General features: G+C 62.6%; 1 protein-coding gene across 9 annotated transcripts; it reads left to right on the top strand.

Moving 5' to 3' along the window:
* Positions 1 to 313: 313 nt before the first annotated feature.
* Positions 314 to 14099, top strand: LOC117646269 (diuretic hormone receptor-like). Of its 9 annotated transcripts, none has more exons than XR_004587772.1 (13): positions 314 to 398; positions 1854 to 2010; positions 4685 to 4883; positions 5375 to 5477; positions 5587 to 5677; positions 5748 to 5828; positions 6206 to 6282; positions 6357 to 6461; positions 9238 to 9456; positions 10670 to 10818; positions 11329 to 11546; positions 11869 to 12088; positions 13190 to 13314. XR_004587772.1 is itself a non-coding variant. In XM_034387108.1 (12 exons), exons 3-12 carry the CDS (start codon positions 4753 to 4755, stop codon positions 13291 to 13293), a joined length of 1164 nt encoding a protein of 387 aa, XP_034242999.1. In that variant the 5' UTR covers positions 314 to 398; positions 1854 to 2010; positions 4685 to 4752; the 3' UTR covers positions 13294 to 14099. The 9 variants fall into 9 exon arrangements, 3 of the variants coding, with proteins under 3 accessions (XP_034242999.1, XP_034243000.1, XP_034243001.1); XR_004587771.1 differs by lacking the exon at positions 13190 to 13314 and adding an exon at positions 12472 to 12564; XR_004587770.1 differs by lacking the exon at positions 13190 to 13314 and adding an exon at positions 12472 to 12522 and having other exon boundaries at positions 11869 to 12392.
* The last annotated feature ends 1847 nt before the right edge of the window (positions 14100 to 15946 follow it).

Raw genomic sequence — 15946 nt, 5'->3', positions numbered from 1 at the left:
GTTGCCGGTGAATGCGCCGCGCTGCGCGGCTTGCTTGTTAGCAGGTGTGCCGGAGCATTCCGGGGACGTTCCGGGGACGTTCCGGGTGCCGCGCCGCGCGCCCTCTGTCTCTCCGGGGAACTTTAGCCCGGAAGTACAAAAGCAGCTGTGCGGCAAACTCTCGAGTTTGGCGGAGAGAGGCGCACATGCCGCGGAGACAGAGAGGGAGCGAGACGGTGACGCGTTACGTCGCCAAGGGCCGGATTCGCTTGCTTCGCTCCCTGCCATTCAAACTGTCTGTCCTCTGTGTTGCAGCGGCGGCCGCGGACGCGCACGCCGGCGACGATGTGCTGCCGCAGGACGGGTCGTGGCTCGGCGACGACGACTACCCCGCGCTCAACGGCACCAACGTGGAAGAGGTGAGGTGGCCGTCCGACGACGGCAGGGTTCCGGGTTCAAATCCGCGAGGGTTGGTTTCGGAGGGAGGTGGCGGAAGCTTTCCAGCGCTTGCCGCATCGAGGGGTCGGGGCTGAGTAGTGACGCTCGCGGCGAATGTGGCGCGGCGCGGAGGGCGTGCCTAGGGTGCCCAGGGTGCCTAGGGTGCCCAGGGTGCGCAGGGTTCGCAGCCAACCAGACGCTGTCCGACTTGGCGCGCGCGGATGGCGAGGACGCAGGGCTGCCGGGACTCGGCCTCAGCCCCGCCAGCCTGGCTCCAGCCCGGCTCCAGCGCGGGGTCACTTCCGGACCGCGGTGTCCATGTCGCTGGAGTGGAAAAGGGGGGGGGGAGCTCTGGCAGCAACGTCTGGCCGCCTGTTGAATGGCGTTGCCGCCCTGCCGCGCTGCCGTCCCTGGGGCCGAGGGCCGCAGTCCAAAGGGCCGTGTGGCTGCCAAGAGGCCCGCGCGGCGTGTCGCCGAAACCGCCGCGTCCGCGCTGCCAGCGCTGCTGCCGCGAGGAGAAAGGCGGGGGGGGGGGGGCACTAAAAGCACGAGGCGAGAGGAATTAGGAGACAATCGGGGGGACGGCGGGGCGCGCCGTGTTCGGGGCATTATATTGCTGGTTGACGACGAGCTTCGGGGAGGCGGCGAGCGGCCCGGAACGCCCCGCTGTGCCCCGCTGCAGACCTGCACTGAATACATTTACTGCCGCGGAGCGGAGCACCCCGCCCCGCCTTGCCCGCCCCGCCTTGCCCGCCCCGCCTTGCCCGCCCCGCCTCATCCGATCGGCTTCCATGCGCCACTTGCCACTTTAATGACCAGTAAAGGCTTGTCTTAAAGCGGCACGGCTTTATTGTGTGGGCGGGGCGGGGCGGGGCGGGGCGGGGCGGGGCGTTCCCTGAAAGGGCTGAAGCTCGCGCGCGCCATTCAAAACGCGACAGGCATCGATTCAACGAGCCCCTCAAAACTTGCTCGGCGCCAAACTTTGTGTTCGATTGTAATTGTTGGCATGCGGCGCCTCGGCACCTCGCACAGCGCGACGCGGCGCGACGCGCCGTGACGCCACCAGGAAAAGGCAAGAGGTTCCGTAATCGTGAGAATTGCCAAGCGAGCCGAGGGAAAGGGGGAAGAAGCAAAGCCCGAGCGCATCTCGCTGCTCCGGGTGCGCGGGTTCGAATCCCAGCCAGGCGGTCGTCCTCACCTTTTTCCTGGCTCCGCTGGAACACGATCCGGTTGGAAGGCGCGCTTGAAATTAAAACGCCGGGCTGGATGCACAAAGAATGGCCTCCTTGATGGCGTGGCGGCGCCAGTCGGCGGCAATGCAGAGGCCCTCGCCGCTCTCCCCGATGAAAGGCGTGACGCTGCATTCCGTGCCTTAGGCGGCCGTCGGGCCGTCGGCGTTCCGGATCGCTGATTGGCTGACTGCCTTCTCGTTGCAGCTCCTGGAGTGCGTGGAGGCCGCGCAGCAGGCCACGGAGGACGGCCACTGCGCGCCCAGCTTCGACAAGGTGCTCTGCTGGAAGGGCCAGCCCGGCGGCACGCTGGCCACGCAGACCTGCTTCGCGGAGCTCAACGGCGTCGTCTACGACAACATCGGTGAGTCACGGCCTTCGACCTGGCCCGAGGTTCGACTTCTTGCCCTCCAGGATCATGCCGGGGCTAATTTAATCGCAGCAAGCGAAGCGGAACCAGGAAGCTGGCCTACATTGTCTTCATTGAGGCGGGCGAGGGGGCGGCCGTCTCCGCCAGGCCTTGCGCGCCAGGCGGCCCGTGCGGCCCGCGCGGCCCCCTCGCCGTTATCTGCGTTATCTCCGTCGGGGTGTTCTTGGGGAGGAGCCGAGCGTCTCGATCCATTATCGCTGCTGCGCGCCGCGCCTCGCTGCGCCTCGCTCGGCCGGACCAAGAAGGCCCTAATTGCGAATTGGGCGGACTGGGCGGTGGATTGGGGCCGCTGCTGCCGGCAGTGGCTCCACGCGCCGCCAAAAATACCCCGGAGTACCAGGCCAGCGCGGCCAGCGCGGCACGTGCGCACTCGGGCGGCACCGCCACGGCCAGCCACTACCTCCCGGGCCTCCCGGGCCTCCCGGCGCTGCTGGACCTCCTCCGAGGATTCTCGGCTATCTTGAGCCACACGGCTCCGAGGCCATCAACATATCAGAAGTCTCTCTCTCTCTCTCCGAGGATTCTCAGTCCACGCCAGGATCTATTCGTAACTATTCTGCAGTAAATCTACAGAGATATTTAGAGATGAAGTCTCGACAATGACACATGTTTCGAAATATTTCCAAAAACAATTGGCGGAAGAAACCGCCATCTCATAGAGGGAGTCCACCTTGACACAGTGGCCGCCGAAAGCGGGCCCCGCCTTGGCCCCGCCTTGGCCAGGCCTTGGCCACAGCACCGAGTCGGGCCCGCCCTGCTGCTGCACCCCGCCTGGCCCCTCTTGGAGCCCCTCTCCGTCCTCATTAAGACGCTCGGCGCCAGGACGTCGCGGCGCCCCGCGGCATCCATGCAGCCCCAGCGACGCCGAGGACGCGGCGAAGCGGCGAAGCGGCGCGCAGACCGGCTTTTATCTCCCTTTCCCCCTTCATCGCGTTCATCGCGTTCATCGCGGACGTGCAAAGTGCAAATCCAACTGGCGGCGTTGCGCCATACCGTCGTCCTCCGCGCGGCTCCGCCATCAACTCCGGCCGTGCCTCGAGGACCGCCAAGACGGCCAGGACTGTGAAAACCTCCCCCCCCCCTCCCCCACACACAGTGACAGTAAATATTTTGCACCGCGGGCAACGGTTTCCCTCGAGGAAAGGCCTGGCGCTTTTCTTGTAGAGGAATCAAGCCCGACGGAAGGCGGGATGAATCGTGCGGGGGGAGGGGGGCGGGGCCTCGCTGACAGAGCATTGCAATCCAGCGGCATCATCATCCATCTAGCTTGTCGGGCACGTTGGGGTAGCCCCGGTAGTGAGGCTGGCGGCGAGGCGGCCCACGGGGGGCAGCTTCCTCCCACCACCTCGACCGGCGACGTTTGCGAGGGCGGCGGGACGCGGCGGGACGCGGGTCCGGGTTACATATTTCACGTGTCGTCCATCGCCGCGCGGGCCGGGCACACCACCTCGTCCGCAAACTGTCACACACCGGCCGTGCCGACGGCGTCGTCGGGCAGAGGCGTCACCGCGACACTGTGCAGCCATCACCGTCCGTCCACGGCCCCACAGTGTCGCGGCTTGCTTTTAAACATGTCGCCGCCTAGCTACGCGAGACCGCTACGCGAGACACCTCTACGCGAGGCTAGCCATCCAATCGCCGAAACAACGGTAGGCGGTCCGGGACTCGGCTGGGCACGTCCGCGACGGCGGCGACGCGATGATGATTGCCTCGGGATTGACGGCCGCAAAGAGGCGGCCGCGGAACGGCGCAGTCCCCGCGGGGGTGGCGATGGCGGTCGGCGTCATCGTCCGCGCGTCGTCCTCCTCACAGCGGCCGCGCGCTGCCCGGCTCGGCCTCGGTGCGCTTTCCGGCGCCGCACCTCTATCAGACCCGCCTCATTCCGTTTCCCATTTTTATACTTTTCCCATGTATTTTCGTTGATGTCGATCGTTTTGTGTTTTCTGCTCGTCCTCGACCGCTCTTCTCCTTCTCGCTCGCGACTCCATGTTTGTCTAAGAGTTCTCAAGAGGGGCTTCTCCTCTTCGGTGGACGCGCGGACTGCGCGCGCGTGTGTGTGGGGGGGGGGGGATGTTTCGTGTGTGTGCTCCCCGGCCGCCGCAAAACCTGGCGCAAAAACTCTCCGGGGTCCTCCCCTCCCCCTCCCCTCATTCCGCCGCTTTTCTCTCTCCACCTTTCCCTCTTGCCTCTTTTGTGTGGCGACAGCCCGTTTTTCGCACGATTGCCTCCCGGAGCACGGCCGGCCCGGCGCGGCCCGGCGCGGCCCCGCACAGATCACCGGCACGCCATTCAGCTTCACTGTAAACAACAACAACAAACACAAACAGCAACAACAAACACAACATCAACAGCGAGTGGAATCGCTGGAGGGCCCGCTCGCTCCGCCAGACTCCGCGCGCTCTGTGTGCTCCGCGAGAGGCGAAGGGCAGCGAGGGCACGAGAGAGCTCTCCTTTTTATTTCGAGAGCTTGTACTACTTACAATGCGAACCAACTTTCATGAAACAACTTTCACGAAGACGCCGGTGCTGGGTGTCGATCCTGCAGCCTTCGTACCCGCAGCCCAGCACCCTAGCCACTGCGCTACACGCCCCTCCCCTTTGCCCGCAGGACGCAACGCGACGCGCTGGTGCCTGGAGAACGCCACGTGGTCGTCGTACTCCAACTACTCGGCCTGCATGGTGGAGCGCGTGAGCACGGAGCCGGAGACCGCGGACCACTCCGTCATCACCTCCACCATCTACTACGTGGGCTACACCGTGTCCACCGTGGCCCTCACCATGGCCGTCTTCATCTTCTCCTACTTCCGGTCTGTTGGAAAAGTAGCTAAATGATTGTTTGCGTTCGGCTTTGGCGAGCGGCCACCGCGGCCGTTACTGTGCCGCCACCCCGCCGTGCTGCCGAGCCGCCGTGTTGCAGCGGTGGCGCGGAGCCATGAAAAGATAATTAACCACAACATTTAATGCAGGCCGCGGATTGGCTGCGCGCCGCCAGCGATCCGTGGAGCACTGATTTATAGAGGGGGCAGACACTGCCAAAAAGTCGCACCTTTTCTGCAGTTTGCTAATTTGAATCACCCCGCGCTTTTTTGGGCTCGTTTAATAACCTGCCCGGACTGGCACCGAGCGCACCCAACACCGGACAATGGAGGCCTCCGCGGTCCTCAAAGTGGGGCCGTGGGGCTGGGGACAAAACAAGGATTTGTGCTCACGCACGGCGGGACTATTATTTCCTCTAGAGAGCGCGGCGAACCGCCCGTGTACTTGTTCTTACCGTCGTTCGTCTGTTCCTTCTGGGCAGGGAGCTGCACTGTCTGCGCAACCGCATCCACATGAACCTGATGCTGGCCTACATCGCAGCGGACATCGTCTGGATCCTCAACATGGCGGTCAACGTGTACCTGGTGCGTACCCGATAGTCGAGTACCTCTTGGCGGCCGAGGCCGTCGGGCCGCGATCCACCTCCATTCAAACTAATGCACTCTCCATTCCGCCGCGCCGCCGGCCTTGCAGATCGAGCACATCAGCCAGGCCTTCTGCTTCATCTTCGTCGTGCTGCTGCACTACACCATGCTGACGCACTTCCTGTGGATGTTCGTCGAGGGTAAGTCGAGCGGTGCTGCGGTGCTGCGCGATGGCCAGACGCTCCACTACACTGGTTGTTCCTTCGCCAGGACTGTACCTGTACACGCTGGTGGTGAAGACGTTCCAGCAGGGCACCGCCAAGCTGCCGGCCTACCTGGTCATCGGCTGGGGTGAGTACAGTGTACAGTCCGCGCCAAATCTATTTGCCGGCGCACCGCGAAGCCAATTATCGAGGGCGCTCCGCCGCGCCTCGCCGCGCCTCGCCCCGCCGGCCTGGGTCGGTTTGTTTACACATCGAGTCGCTCTGCATTAGGTACGCCTGGCAGCGGGGCGGGGCGGGGCGGGGCGCAACAGGTTGGCCAACCTGGGCGGGGCACAAAGAGGCCATGAATTTATGCAGCGAGGCCCCCGCAAGCCCCGCAAACACGCTTCCCTCCGAAGTGGATAAGCAGGGCGGGCAGGTGTGGGAAGGGAAGGAGGGGAGGGAACGGCGTTCCACGCCCCTTCCCGATAAGTGTTAAGTGTTGCGCCTTGCACGGCCTTGCAGGCGTCCCGCTGGTCGTCGTCGTGTCCTGGGTCGTGACGCGCCTGCTGCACCCGGAGGAGCAGACCGAACACGAGCAGGTGGGTCTTGTGGAGGTGACCGCCGAACCCGAAAGCGAGACGCCGCGTCAAACAACTTATTTCTCTGGCCGCAGGACTTGTGCTCGTGGCTGGCGTACCATTGGTCGGACTGGGTGTACCAGGCGCCTGTCATCGCCGTGCTCGCCATCAACACCATCTTCCTGTGCTTCGTGATGTATGTGAGTATCGCCGAGGACCGCACCGTGCGGACGGCCTGCTGCACGGCCTGCTGCACGGCCTGCACGGGGTGGATCTTGGCAACAAAGGCTGTCCCCAGGTAGCGAGGCAGGCCGGGACTGCCCTACTATGTTGCGTGCTTTCACCGAGGAGAGCGAGTGACTCCTCCCCCCTTTCAGGGGCCGTCCCCCCCCCCCCCTCCCACTGCTCGCTCCGCAGTGAAAAGAGCGGCCCGCGGCTATTACTTTGTTGGACTTACCCTCCGGCGAAAAGGTCGACCGGTCGGTCGTCGTCGCGGACAATCGCCTCTCATCCCCTGAATGCAAGTGGTCCCATCACATCAAACTACGTGTCTGCGCGCGCGCGCGTGTGTGTGTGTCTGAACGGCAATACGAGTCTGTCTGTGTGAGTTTGTGCAGCACGTGAGTGCGTGTGTACGTGCGTGTGTGTGCGTGTGTGTGTCTGAACGGCAATACGAGTCTGTGTGAGTTTGTGCAGCACGTGAGTGCGTGTGTACGTGCGTGTGTGTGCGTGTGTGTGTCTGAACGGCAATACGAGTCTGTCTGTGTGAGTTTGTGCAGCACGTGAGTGCGTGTGTACGTGCGTGTGTGTGCGTGTGTGTGTCTGAACGGCAATACGAGTCTGCCTGTGTGAGTTTGTGCAGCACGTGAGTGCGTGTGTACGTGCGTGTGTGTGCGTGTGTGTGTCTGAACGGCAATACGAGTCTGCCTGTGTGAGTTTGTGCAGCACGTGAGTGCGTGTGTACGTGCGTGTGTGTGCGTGCCCGTGTTATGGTTGCGCTTCGCTCAGAACTTTTCTCAGCAGTTTTGCGTTTGGCCTTTCGGGCCTTTCGGGCCTTTGGGGCCTTTCGGCGGCGGCGCGGCGGTGGCCCGGTGGCGAGACACAAGACACGGCGGCGCGAAGCGCGAAGCAGCGGGGCGGAGCGGGCCCGCTTTAGCCCAGCCAATTATCCCCACCCCTTGCCTTTCCCGCTCGCTTAACAAAAACCCGTTTTAGAGACTGCCGCGGCGGTGGCGGTCTTCGGCTCGCCAAAGTGGCGCAGTGCTCCCGGAACGTCTGCCGGCAAGGCTTTGTCCACCGGCCTTAATTCGAAATAGCCCCCTCGCCGGTCTGTCTCGCTCGCACGGGACGTCCCGTAGGGGTGCGAGCGAGACAGAGCGACGAGGCTGCTGGTCGTAATCGAGCTGCGTCTCCCTGCCGCGGTGTCGTATTCCTACTTATGGGCCACGCACGGCACGGCACGGCACGGTCAGCAGCGCCACTTGGCCACACTTGGCCACGCCGCCTTCGTCGGGCTGCCTCTCTCGCACCCATACGGGACGCTCCACGAAGGCGAGAGAGAGACCACACCGGTTCGGGACCAGTCTGCGGCGGCCCGTGCCTTGCCGTGCCGCCGAGCCTTCATTAGCACGTCCTCGAGGTGACCTTGACATTTTGAAAAGCGGGCCACGGCCTGGCCACGGCGCGCCCGGGTTCAAACACCAGCACGGCGCGGTGGCCTTCGCGTTCCTCGACCTGGCCAAGGCCTGGCCCCGTCTGGCCCTGACGGCTGGACGGGGTGTACACCCTCCTGGGTCGGCGCGGCGCCGAGGTTAAGGCATGTCTCGGGCTGGAGCGGGCTGGAGCGGGCTGGAGCGGGCTGGAGCGGGCTGGAGCGGGCTGGAGCGGGCTGGAGCGGGCTGGAGCGCCCGGCAGGTAGGCAGCCGCCGTCCGGCGACACAGCCGTGCGCGGCGTGCGGCCTACCCTCGGCTTGACAGGCGTCCAGGACCTCCTCGATGGCCTCGACGGCGACGTGCCTCTGGAGTGGCGGACGGCGGCTTCGGCTCTTATTTACCCGCCGCCCACCTCCCGGGGCGACAACAAGCAGTGCGCGTCGGAGGGGCGGCGCTGATCGCCTCCTGATGGATTAAATTTGGGGCGACGCGGCGACGGCAAGTCAAGCCTGCACGGCGACGCGCGACGACGTGCGCAGCGACGCGCGTCTTCGCCCCTCCTTGCCCGTCGGCACGCACCGCACGCACCGCACGCGCACATTTTCTCCGCGTTCCCCTCCAAGACCGTCGAGGCCGTCGAGGCCGTCGAGGCCGTCCGGGACGGGCGCAACGCGGCGCGAGGTGGTTCACCTCAATTCCGCGCTTCAGCTGCTCCCGCCTTTTCCCCTCCATTTTTGCCAATTTTTCCCTCGGTGGGCGGGCGCCTCTTTTACGGGCGTGGCGGCGCCGCCTCGTGTGTGTACGTGTGTGTGTCGGTGTGTGTTGTGTGTGTGGTGTTGTGTGTGTGTGTTGGTGTGGTGCTTGTGTGTGTGTTGTGTGTGTGTGTTTTTGTGTGTGTGTGTTGGTGTATGTATGTGTGTGTGTGTGTGTGTGTGTGTGTGTGTGTGTGTGTGGGTGTGGTCCCGATCCGTGTCCTTATTGGCGCTGCTGATCCAGACGCTGATCCCGGGACGGGGGCCTCGCCGCCTCGCCGTCTCGGCCGACGCCGCGCGCACCGGGCACGACACAGCGCGACGCCCCCGGCAGGCTGCGTCCGGGACGTGCATTCGTCTCCCTCTCTCTCGCACTCTCGCCGGAGGGCACCGAAGCCCTTTCGGAGTCAGCCCGCTGCAGCCCCCGTGCCTCGTCGCGGCTTACAGTGCCGTGTTTACGAGGCGCGAGGCGGGGCGGGGTGGTGCCTTACCCGCCCCCGCACTACCTGGCCGTGTGACAGTCGCGGTACTCTGCCAAACCCTCGTTGACGTTGTCTCCCTCCTGCTCCAGGTGCTCATCACCAAGCTGCGCTCGGACAGCTCGATGCGGCCGGGCGCCATGGGCCCGCCGGGCGACGCGGAGCAGCAGCAGTCCAAGAAGGCGGCCAAGGCCCTGCTCGTGCTCATCCCGCTGCTGGGCATCACCTACATCCTCGTCATCGCCGGCCCCACGGAGGGCCACGCGGCCAACGTGTTCGCGCACGTGCGCGCGCTGCTGCTGTCCACGCAGGTGCGTGCGGGACAAAAACAAAAGGGAATTCTAAAGTGTTTCATTCTGGCGCCGCCGGCGCGCACTTCCTGCCTGCGCTGCGCCCGAGGCTGCGCCCCACCTGAAATAAAACATTTACTGCGGCCGGCGGCGGCGAGGGCGTTCGTTCTCATTAGCCAAGCAGCCAGGCACGGCGGCGACGTGCCTCGGACTCGGCTCGGCTCGGCGGCGTCCTGCTGCCCCATGCCGACCCATGCCGCCCTCGGCGCGGCCCACGGTGTAAAGGGACCGGGGGGGCATCGAGGAAGTATCGGTGGAGGCCGGGACGAGATGCCCCGCACCATTAGTCGCCGGAAAGGGAGAGAAGCTCGCGATTCGGCGGCGGCAAGGCGGTGAAAGGAGGGAGAGAGACGCGGTGGCCCTGGCGCGGGATAAGGGGGGGGGGTACATTCAATTCGTCCGGCGGCCCCTCGGTGTCGCCTATCCCGTCCTTGGCGCCGCGCGATCCCACTGGTCGTCGTGCCGCGTTTTTACAGCCCCAAACGAAGTCCAAGGCCGAATCAACGCGGTGGTGGACGCAGTGGCGGTCAGCCTGCGTCCAGGGAGGGTAGGGGAGAGGGGGAGAGAGAGAGAGGCTCCATGTGAGTGGTAGCCGTGGTAGCCTTGACCAGCAGTAATTAACCCTCAATCAAATTGGATTCCCCCGCTGCCCTGCAGCGGCACTCTTATGGCGGCGGTCCTCGCTAACGGCCTCCTCGCAGTGCAGGCACGCGGCGACGCCCCGCGCTCCCAGGCCGCGGCTTGGCGGGGACGCCTACAACACCCTGAGGCACTCATTGAGGGGCGGGGGGACGCCGCGCGCCGCGCAGGGAATTGCTCCGGACCGTTCCAACTCACCTCGCTACCGAGGCCGAGGCCCCCGCCGGTCCGCGCCGCCACAGCCCAAAGGGTGCACATTGACTGCGTATAATGTTGCCAACAATTATTGGCAGTTGGCTCCACCCTTTCAGTGCCTCCATTAGCGCGTGGTCATAAAGGAAGGGGAAAGGGGGAGGGGGGCAGGTGTACCGCCACCCACTTTATCAAGGCATTTATCCGGGCAACAGATTTAGCGCGCCGGGTCTGTACAGTACAGTCGGTGTGCTGGGGCTGTGCCGGCCTTCAGTCAGACAAATGCTATTTAACTTGTTGATAAAAAACGGCTGTGTTTCTAATTTCTCATTTTCCCACGTAGGGTCTGCTGGTGGCCATCTTCTACTGCTTCCTCAACACGGACGTACGCCACACGCTGGCCAACCGGTGGGAGCGCTGGAGGGAGGTTCGCACGCTGGGCCGGCAGCGCAACGGGCGCGCCGCCTCCGTCAACTGGACCAACCGAGACACGTAAGGGAGAGGGAGGCTCCACTCGCCGTCGTCGCCGTCCTAGCCGTCCTCGCCGTGGCGACGGTGACGGTGACAACGGCGTGGGGCCGCGGCAGTTTGGCGCCGAGTCAATAGAGCGGGCATCTCTCGGCAAACTCTTAGAGTCAATACTGATAGCACCAATAGCGGACGGAGCGGACGGAGCGGAGCGAGGGCTAAAGGGCGTCTTAGAAATCTGTCCGGCCGTCTGACTGCGACTTTGCCCGCGCCTCCGCTTGTGTGTCCGTCTCTGAAAGTTGCAGCCGACGAAATCAAAATGTTCCTCATTTTTCGCCGTAAATTATTTCGTTAGTTTTGGCTGCAACTTTGTTACGGCGTTTCGTGTACGTGCTGAAACGGTGTGCGTAGCTATGTTTTCGTTTAGCCGTAGATAGGGGCAGGCCTGCCTTCCAGATCACGACGGGCCCGGGTTCGACTCCCCCTTCGATACACCTTCCCTATCCCTCCCTTAGCCCTTGTCTCTTGCTGTAGCTTCGGCCGCGGCATGGCGGAGGCGGAGACGACGCCCATCGCCGCCAACGAGCGCTGAGCTTGGCCCTCAAGCTGCCTTAGGCATGTCCATGACTCTTGACCCCCAAGGCGCCCAAGGCCTCAGGGCCGCGATCTTGCCGGCCTTCATCAAGGTCTTGACGGAGGACACGACACGCGGCGCCGCCGGGGGAAGTCCAGCGCGCACTGCACCGACGCAGGTACAACCCAGCCGTGCATTCAGTCTTTGGTGGCGGACCGTGTCGTCTTTGTGTGCGTGCGTGCGTGTGTGTGTATGCGTGTGCGTGTGTGATAAAGAAAGAGTCATTGTTCCGGCACCTGTTAATCAGACTGGGTAAATGCGCGATTATGTGCTTCCGTGTGTGCGCGTCTTGTGTCTCGTCGGTGTCGGGAAGTCCCACTATGGTGTTTTGTGCAGCTTAGCGACTCTGCGCGTGGGAGACAGCCTCGGTGTTGCGTCCTGCTGCCCACCAAAAGAGAATAAAAAGGGAAAACAAATACGAACTGGTTTTGTGTCCACAGGTCGGAAATGGTGACGGAGATCACGTGCATCGGCCTGTCCAGCGACTAAGTGCCACAAGTGCGCGAAGCACTGCGAGGCACTGCGAGGCACTGCGAAGTACGACCCCAAGGCACGTGTCGGACTTGTAGCCTTGCGGTAGCAGTGCGGTAGCAGTGCGGCCGTTGGTGCATGCCCTTTATTTCGAACGCGCAAAGAGAAAGGGACGGTCGCGTTCAGAAGGTATTTTTCACGAGTGCGGCGGGGCAGCACCGCGTCGGGGCGGTTTAGTTCAAACGTGGCCGCGCGTAGAAAGTTTGAGCACCCCGCCGCTCCACCCTGGAGCCCGCGCTCAGATAATCGGGCAGCAGTTTGCTGCTTTCAAACCCCCGCCCGCACCCTCTTCAAAATCACTACACCATTTTTTTTTAAAATTTTTCCGGATGACTATAGCTCTATATTTAGTTTTGTGAATCCAAACCAAGCGGATTATAGCCTAGCTGGCGATCGGCAGCTCGCGCTTCGCATGTCGGCCTGCCTTTGGGTTGTACGTACCACTTACAGTGGCACTCAGTGGCACGCAGTGGCACGCGGTGCAGCCACGGCCAGTGACGTTGTCTTTCCAGGTGGCCGCTCTGCAAGTGCCCCCTCCGCCACCGAGCACCGAGCCCCCCGCAGCCCCCGTCGCCCCCGCCCGGCCCAGACCCCCACAAGGAGAGCAGCTTCTCTGGTACGGGCTCCCCGTTCCCCTCCTCCTACCTGCCGCACCCTTCCGCCACTCTTTCACTCGCCAGTAGTATAGACCCCCCTCGGTCGTGGGACGCCATTTTGACTCCCCCATAGTAGCTGGCCTTTGCCATTGGTGGGTTCACTGCCCGTGAGGAGACTTTGGGGGAGTCAAAATGGCGACCCGCAACTACGCGGCATCCATACTACTGTTGCCTGCGGCGCGCTGCCGCGCTTGAGCAGCGCCATGCCATGGCCATGCACTACCCGGGCCTTGACGGCTTCGCGCGGCATCGCGCGGCATCGCGATACCGGAGACTAACAGCTTCAACTGCTTCCGTACTAACATGTGTCTGTCTGTCTCACAGTGTGTCGTGTTCGGAAGTGCTGCCACACTTTCCCCTGACTGACGGAGCCCCTTGATAAAGCCGCCCTCTCCTAACACTTCTGCTTTCGGGACTCGACTTGTCACTGTTAACAGAGTCGCGCTAACTAGATCACCTCACCGAGTCACTGGGGAACAAAGCTGCACGGGGGCCTAAACGGGAGGAAAAAAAAAGAATAGCCAGTGCTGGTGTTTGAACTCGCGACTAACGTCTCGGCATGTGTGTGTCACAGGGAGTCTTGCCTCACGGTCCACCACGCGCAAGTGGGGGACAGGTCGCCCGCCTTCAGGAACGGCCACGACCAGCAGTCCTGGCTGGACAAGCCCCACCACGTAGAGGCGCACATGTGAGCGCCCGGCCCGCCCGGCCCGCCCGGCCGTGGTCCACACTGGACGCCCTGGAGGCCCTGGGGACCCTGGAGACCCTGGAGACCCTGGAGGCCCTGAGGGTCCTGGAGACCCAGGAGGTCCTGCAGACCCTGGAGGCCCTGCAGACCCTGCAGACCCTGAAGGACCTGCAGCAGAAGGACGCTCACTCAGCACCGCGTCCGCGGCATGTGAACGCGTCCATACATAGCAGGTGGATGTGATGCGACGCGTTCTCCAGCGACCTATTAGTTCCAGCCTCAGTGCAACCATGACTTGTGATGGACTGTCGATACCACGGCACGACCGCCATCGTTTTCTTCTTTTCACTGCATCCAGAATGACGCGTTCGGCGCGGGGTTGCCAGTGTTCCTCCGCGACGTGACGTGACGTGACGTGACGTCCCCTCGGTGTTGTGCAGGCGCAACACGCCCGGGGGCAGAAGAAGTATGTCGCCAAAGTGTCGCTATTGTGCTGCTGGATGGATTCCCTGAATTCCCGGGGCGACAGCGTCCTCAGACTTTCCTCTTTTTCTACGATTGCTTTGAAGTGGCTTTTCGTTTATTTCTTGATGGGATTGCAGTGTAGAACCCCATCATGACGTTCGTGGAAATCAATGGAAATGTTCACGGTAGTCTTTTCCTCTCCGACATGATTGTTGTTGTGAAAATGGAAATCCCACGGAACGCAATGGAGCCGCGTGTTTCTGTTTCGCCCCACTGTTTTTAGGCTAAGACGACGATTGTGAAAAAGAACGAACGACTGTTGTAAAATGAATGAATATTGTTCTGTGTATGGTGGAGTGGAGGACATTTCTCGGATTGTCACCTCGCAGCCGAGCCCTGCTGGTGCAGGCCGTGGCGACACAGACATGAAACGCCATTTCGCCGCCTCTTTCGAGTGCGTCCAGCCGCCCCACTCTCTCGCTCCAATTCCCGACCCATTTCGCGAGCGCCTTCATTCGGCACGAAATATTCAATGCCTCTAATGTGATCCCGGAGCGCCGCGCCCACCTACACAGTAAAAAAAAAGATTTTTCGATGAAATGAAATAAAAACATTTGCGAGTACGGAGTGTCAATATTATGCATTACCAACCGGATGGCACTGTGGGGTCGCTCCAATTAGCATCTCTTTGTGCAACGCCAGGCAAATACACACACACACACACACACACACACACACACACACACACACGCAATGCCTACCAGATTGCTGCTCCCCGTAATCCGATTAAGTGCTAAAACACCACACGCACTCCGCCGCCAGTGGCGTGCCTTCCTCGCCCCGCGCCTTCGCCATTCAAGTTAATTGCGAAGAAGGAACGCGTCCATCGGCGCCCCGAGTGGGGCCTGCGACCCGATGCACGATCATCGTGAAGGGGCCTTCTTATATTCCAGAGGGAACCAAGCTAGAATTCAAACGACTATGCTCCTCGAGGATGCGAACGAACCTGGACCAGGAAGAGGTTGGCGGGAAATGGGACGCTACTTATATGTTCTAGGCGAACACTGTGTGCATAAAAGAGATTCGAACAACGCACTTTTTTTTCTCTACGCACTCCCTGCTTGAGGCCCATTTAGGCCCCGACACCAGGGTGACGGGCGGGGTCGCGGTACGGCAGGAAAGAAAGAAAGAAAATAAAAAGGGCTTTATTCAAACTTGGAAAAAGTTTACACAGGCGTGACAGCGAAGTGTCGAAAGGGTGAGAACGCATATTGGACGCGTCCGGCCGGCGGCAGCAGCGTCAGCAGCGCCTTCCCGCTCCACCGGTGGTTGCGCAGCGGGTGGGGGTGGCGTGGGGGCAGCGGGAGTGGGCGGCCTTGCAGAGATGCAGGAGCCACTTGAGACGTGCCGCCCCACGGCGCGGCCAGCGAGCCCGGCCAGAGAGCCCGGCCGACCGGCGCGCGCCCTGTCACGTCACATCGCGTCACGCGGCCGTCACGACCAGTGTCGCGGCCGTGACAAGTCTATGCATGGCAAAGCATGGCTCGGTGCGGGGTAGCTCCGGCCAGTAAATGGACCTCGGCCGGGGGGGCTCGATGAGGGCGACCCGGAGTCTCGTTTCGAGTAGAGCTATCCGCACGTCTCCTCTCTCGCTCTCCCTCCACCTTCACCTTCGCCTCGCTTCGCCTCGCTTCGCCCTCCACGATCCAATATCTGCACTGTAGACTGAAGGTCGCCGCTCGGTAACGCTGCCATGACACCGCGCCAGCAGCGCAAGCAGCGCAAGCAACGCCAGGCAGTCAACATGACTCATCTTGGCCCCGGTATTTTCACGTCAAAATGAACAGAAAAAAGTCCAACTATAGTCCAATCTTGTGTCGAAACAGGGGGCGATTTGAGGTCATTTACACCACCTGTTGACCGCTTCTTTCGTTGTGCAAGGAGTCAGCCAGGCTTGACACGAAGCTCGTAGCGCAGAGCAGGTAGTCCTGACGTCGAACGGATTCCCGCGGGGTGGAATGTGTTCCTGCCTCGGAAAAGCCAGCCGCCCCACCCCACCATTCCTGCTGTCCCGAGAACAAGGGACATTGTCGAAAAATGAGAGCAGGGTGGGGGCGGGCTGTCCGTCTCGGTGCCCCGGGGGGCCCCTCCGGCCTCCCCGGCCCAGGGAGGGGCCGC

The sequence above is a fragment of the Thrips palmi genome, unplaced genomic scaffold (genome assembly GCF_012932325.1).
Source record: "Thrips palmi isolate BJ-2018 unplaced genomic scaffold, TpBJ-2018v1 HiC_scaffold_19, whole genome shotgun sequence".
Taxonomy (NCBI): domain Eukaryota; kingdom Metazoa; phylum Arthropoda; class Insecta; order Thysanoptera; family Thripidae; genus Thrips; species Thrips palmi.
Note: the sequence above shows the minus strand (reverse complement) of the source record. Positions and strands in the feature narration are given on the sequence as shown.

Excerpts from the sequence above, each read along its gene's own strand:
- LOC117646269 (XM_034387108.1), top strand. The coding sequence starts at position 4,753 with ATGGTGGAGCGCGTGAGCACGGAGCCGGAGACCGCGGACCACTCCGTC. Across the intron at positions 6,462-9,237 it reads TCCTGTGCTTCGTGATGTAT|GTGCTCATCACCAAGCTGCG; the intron begins GTGAGTATCGCC and ends CTCCTGCTCCAG. Across the intron at positions 9,457-10,669 it reads CGCTGCTGCTGTCCACGCAG|GGTCTGCTGGTGGCCATCTT; the intron begins GTGCGTGCGGGA and ends TTTCCCACGTAG.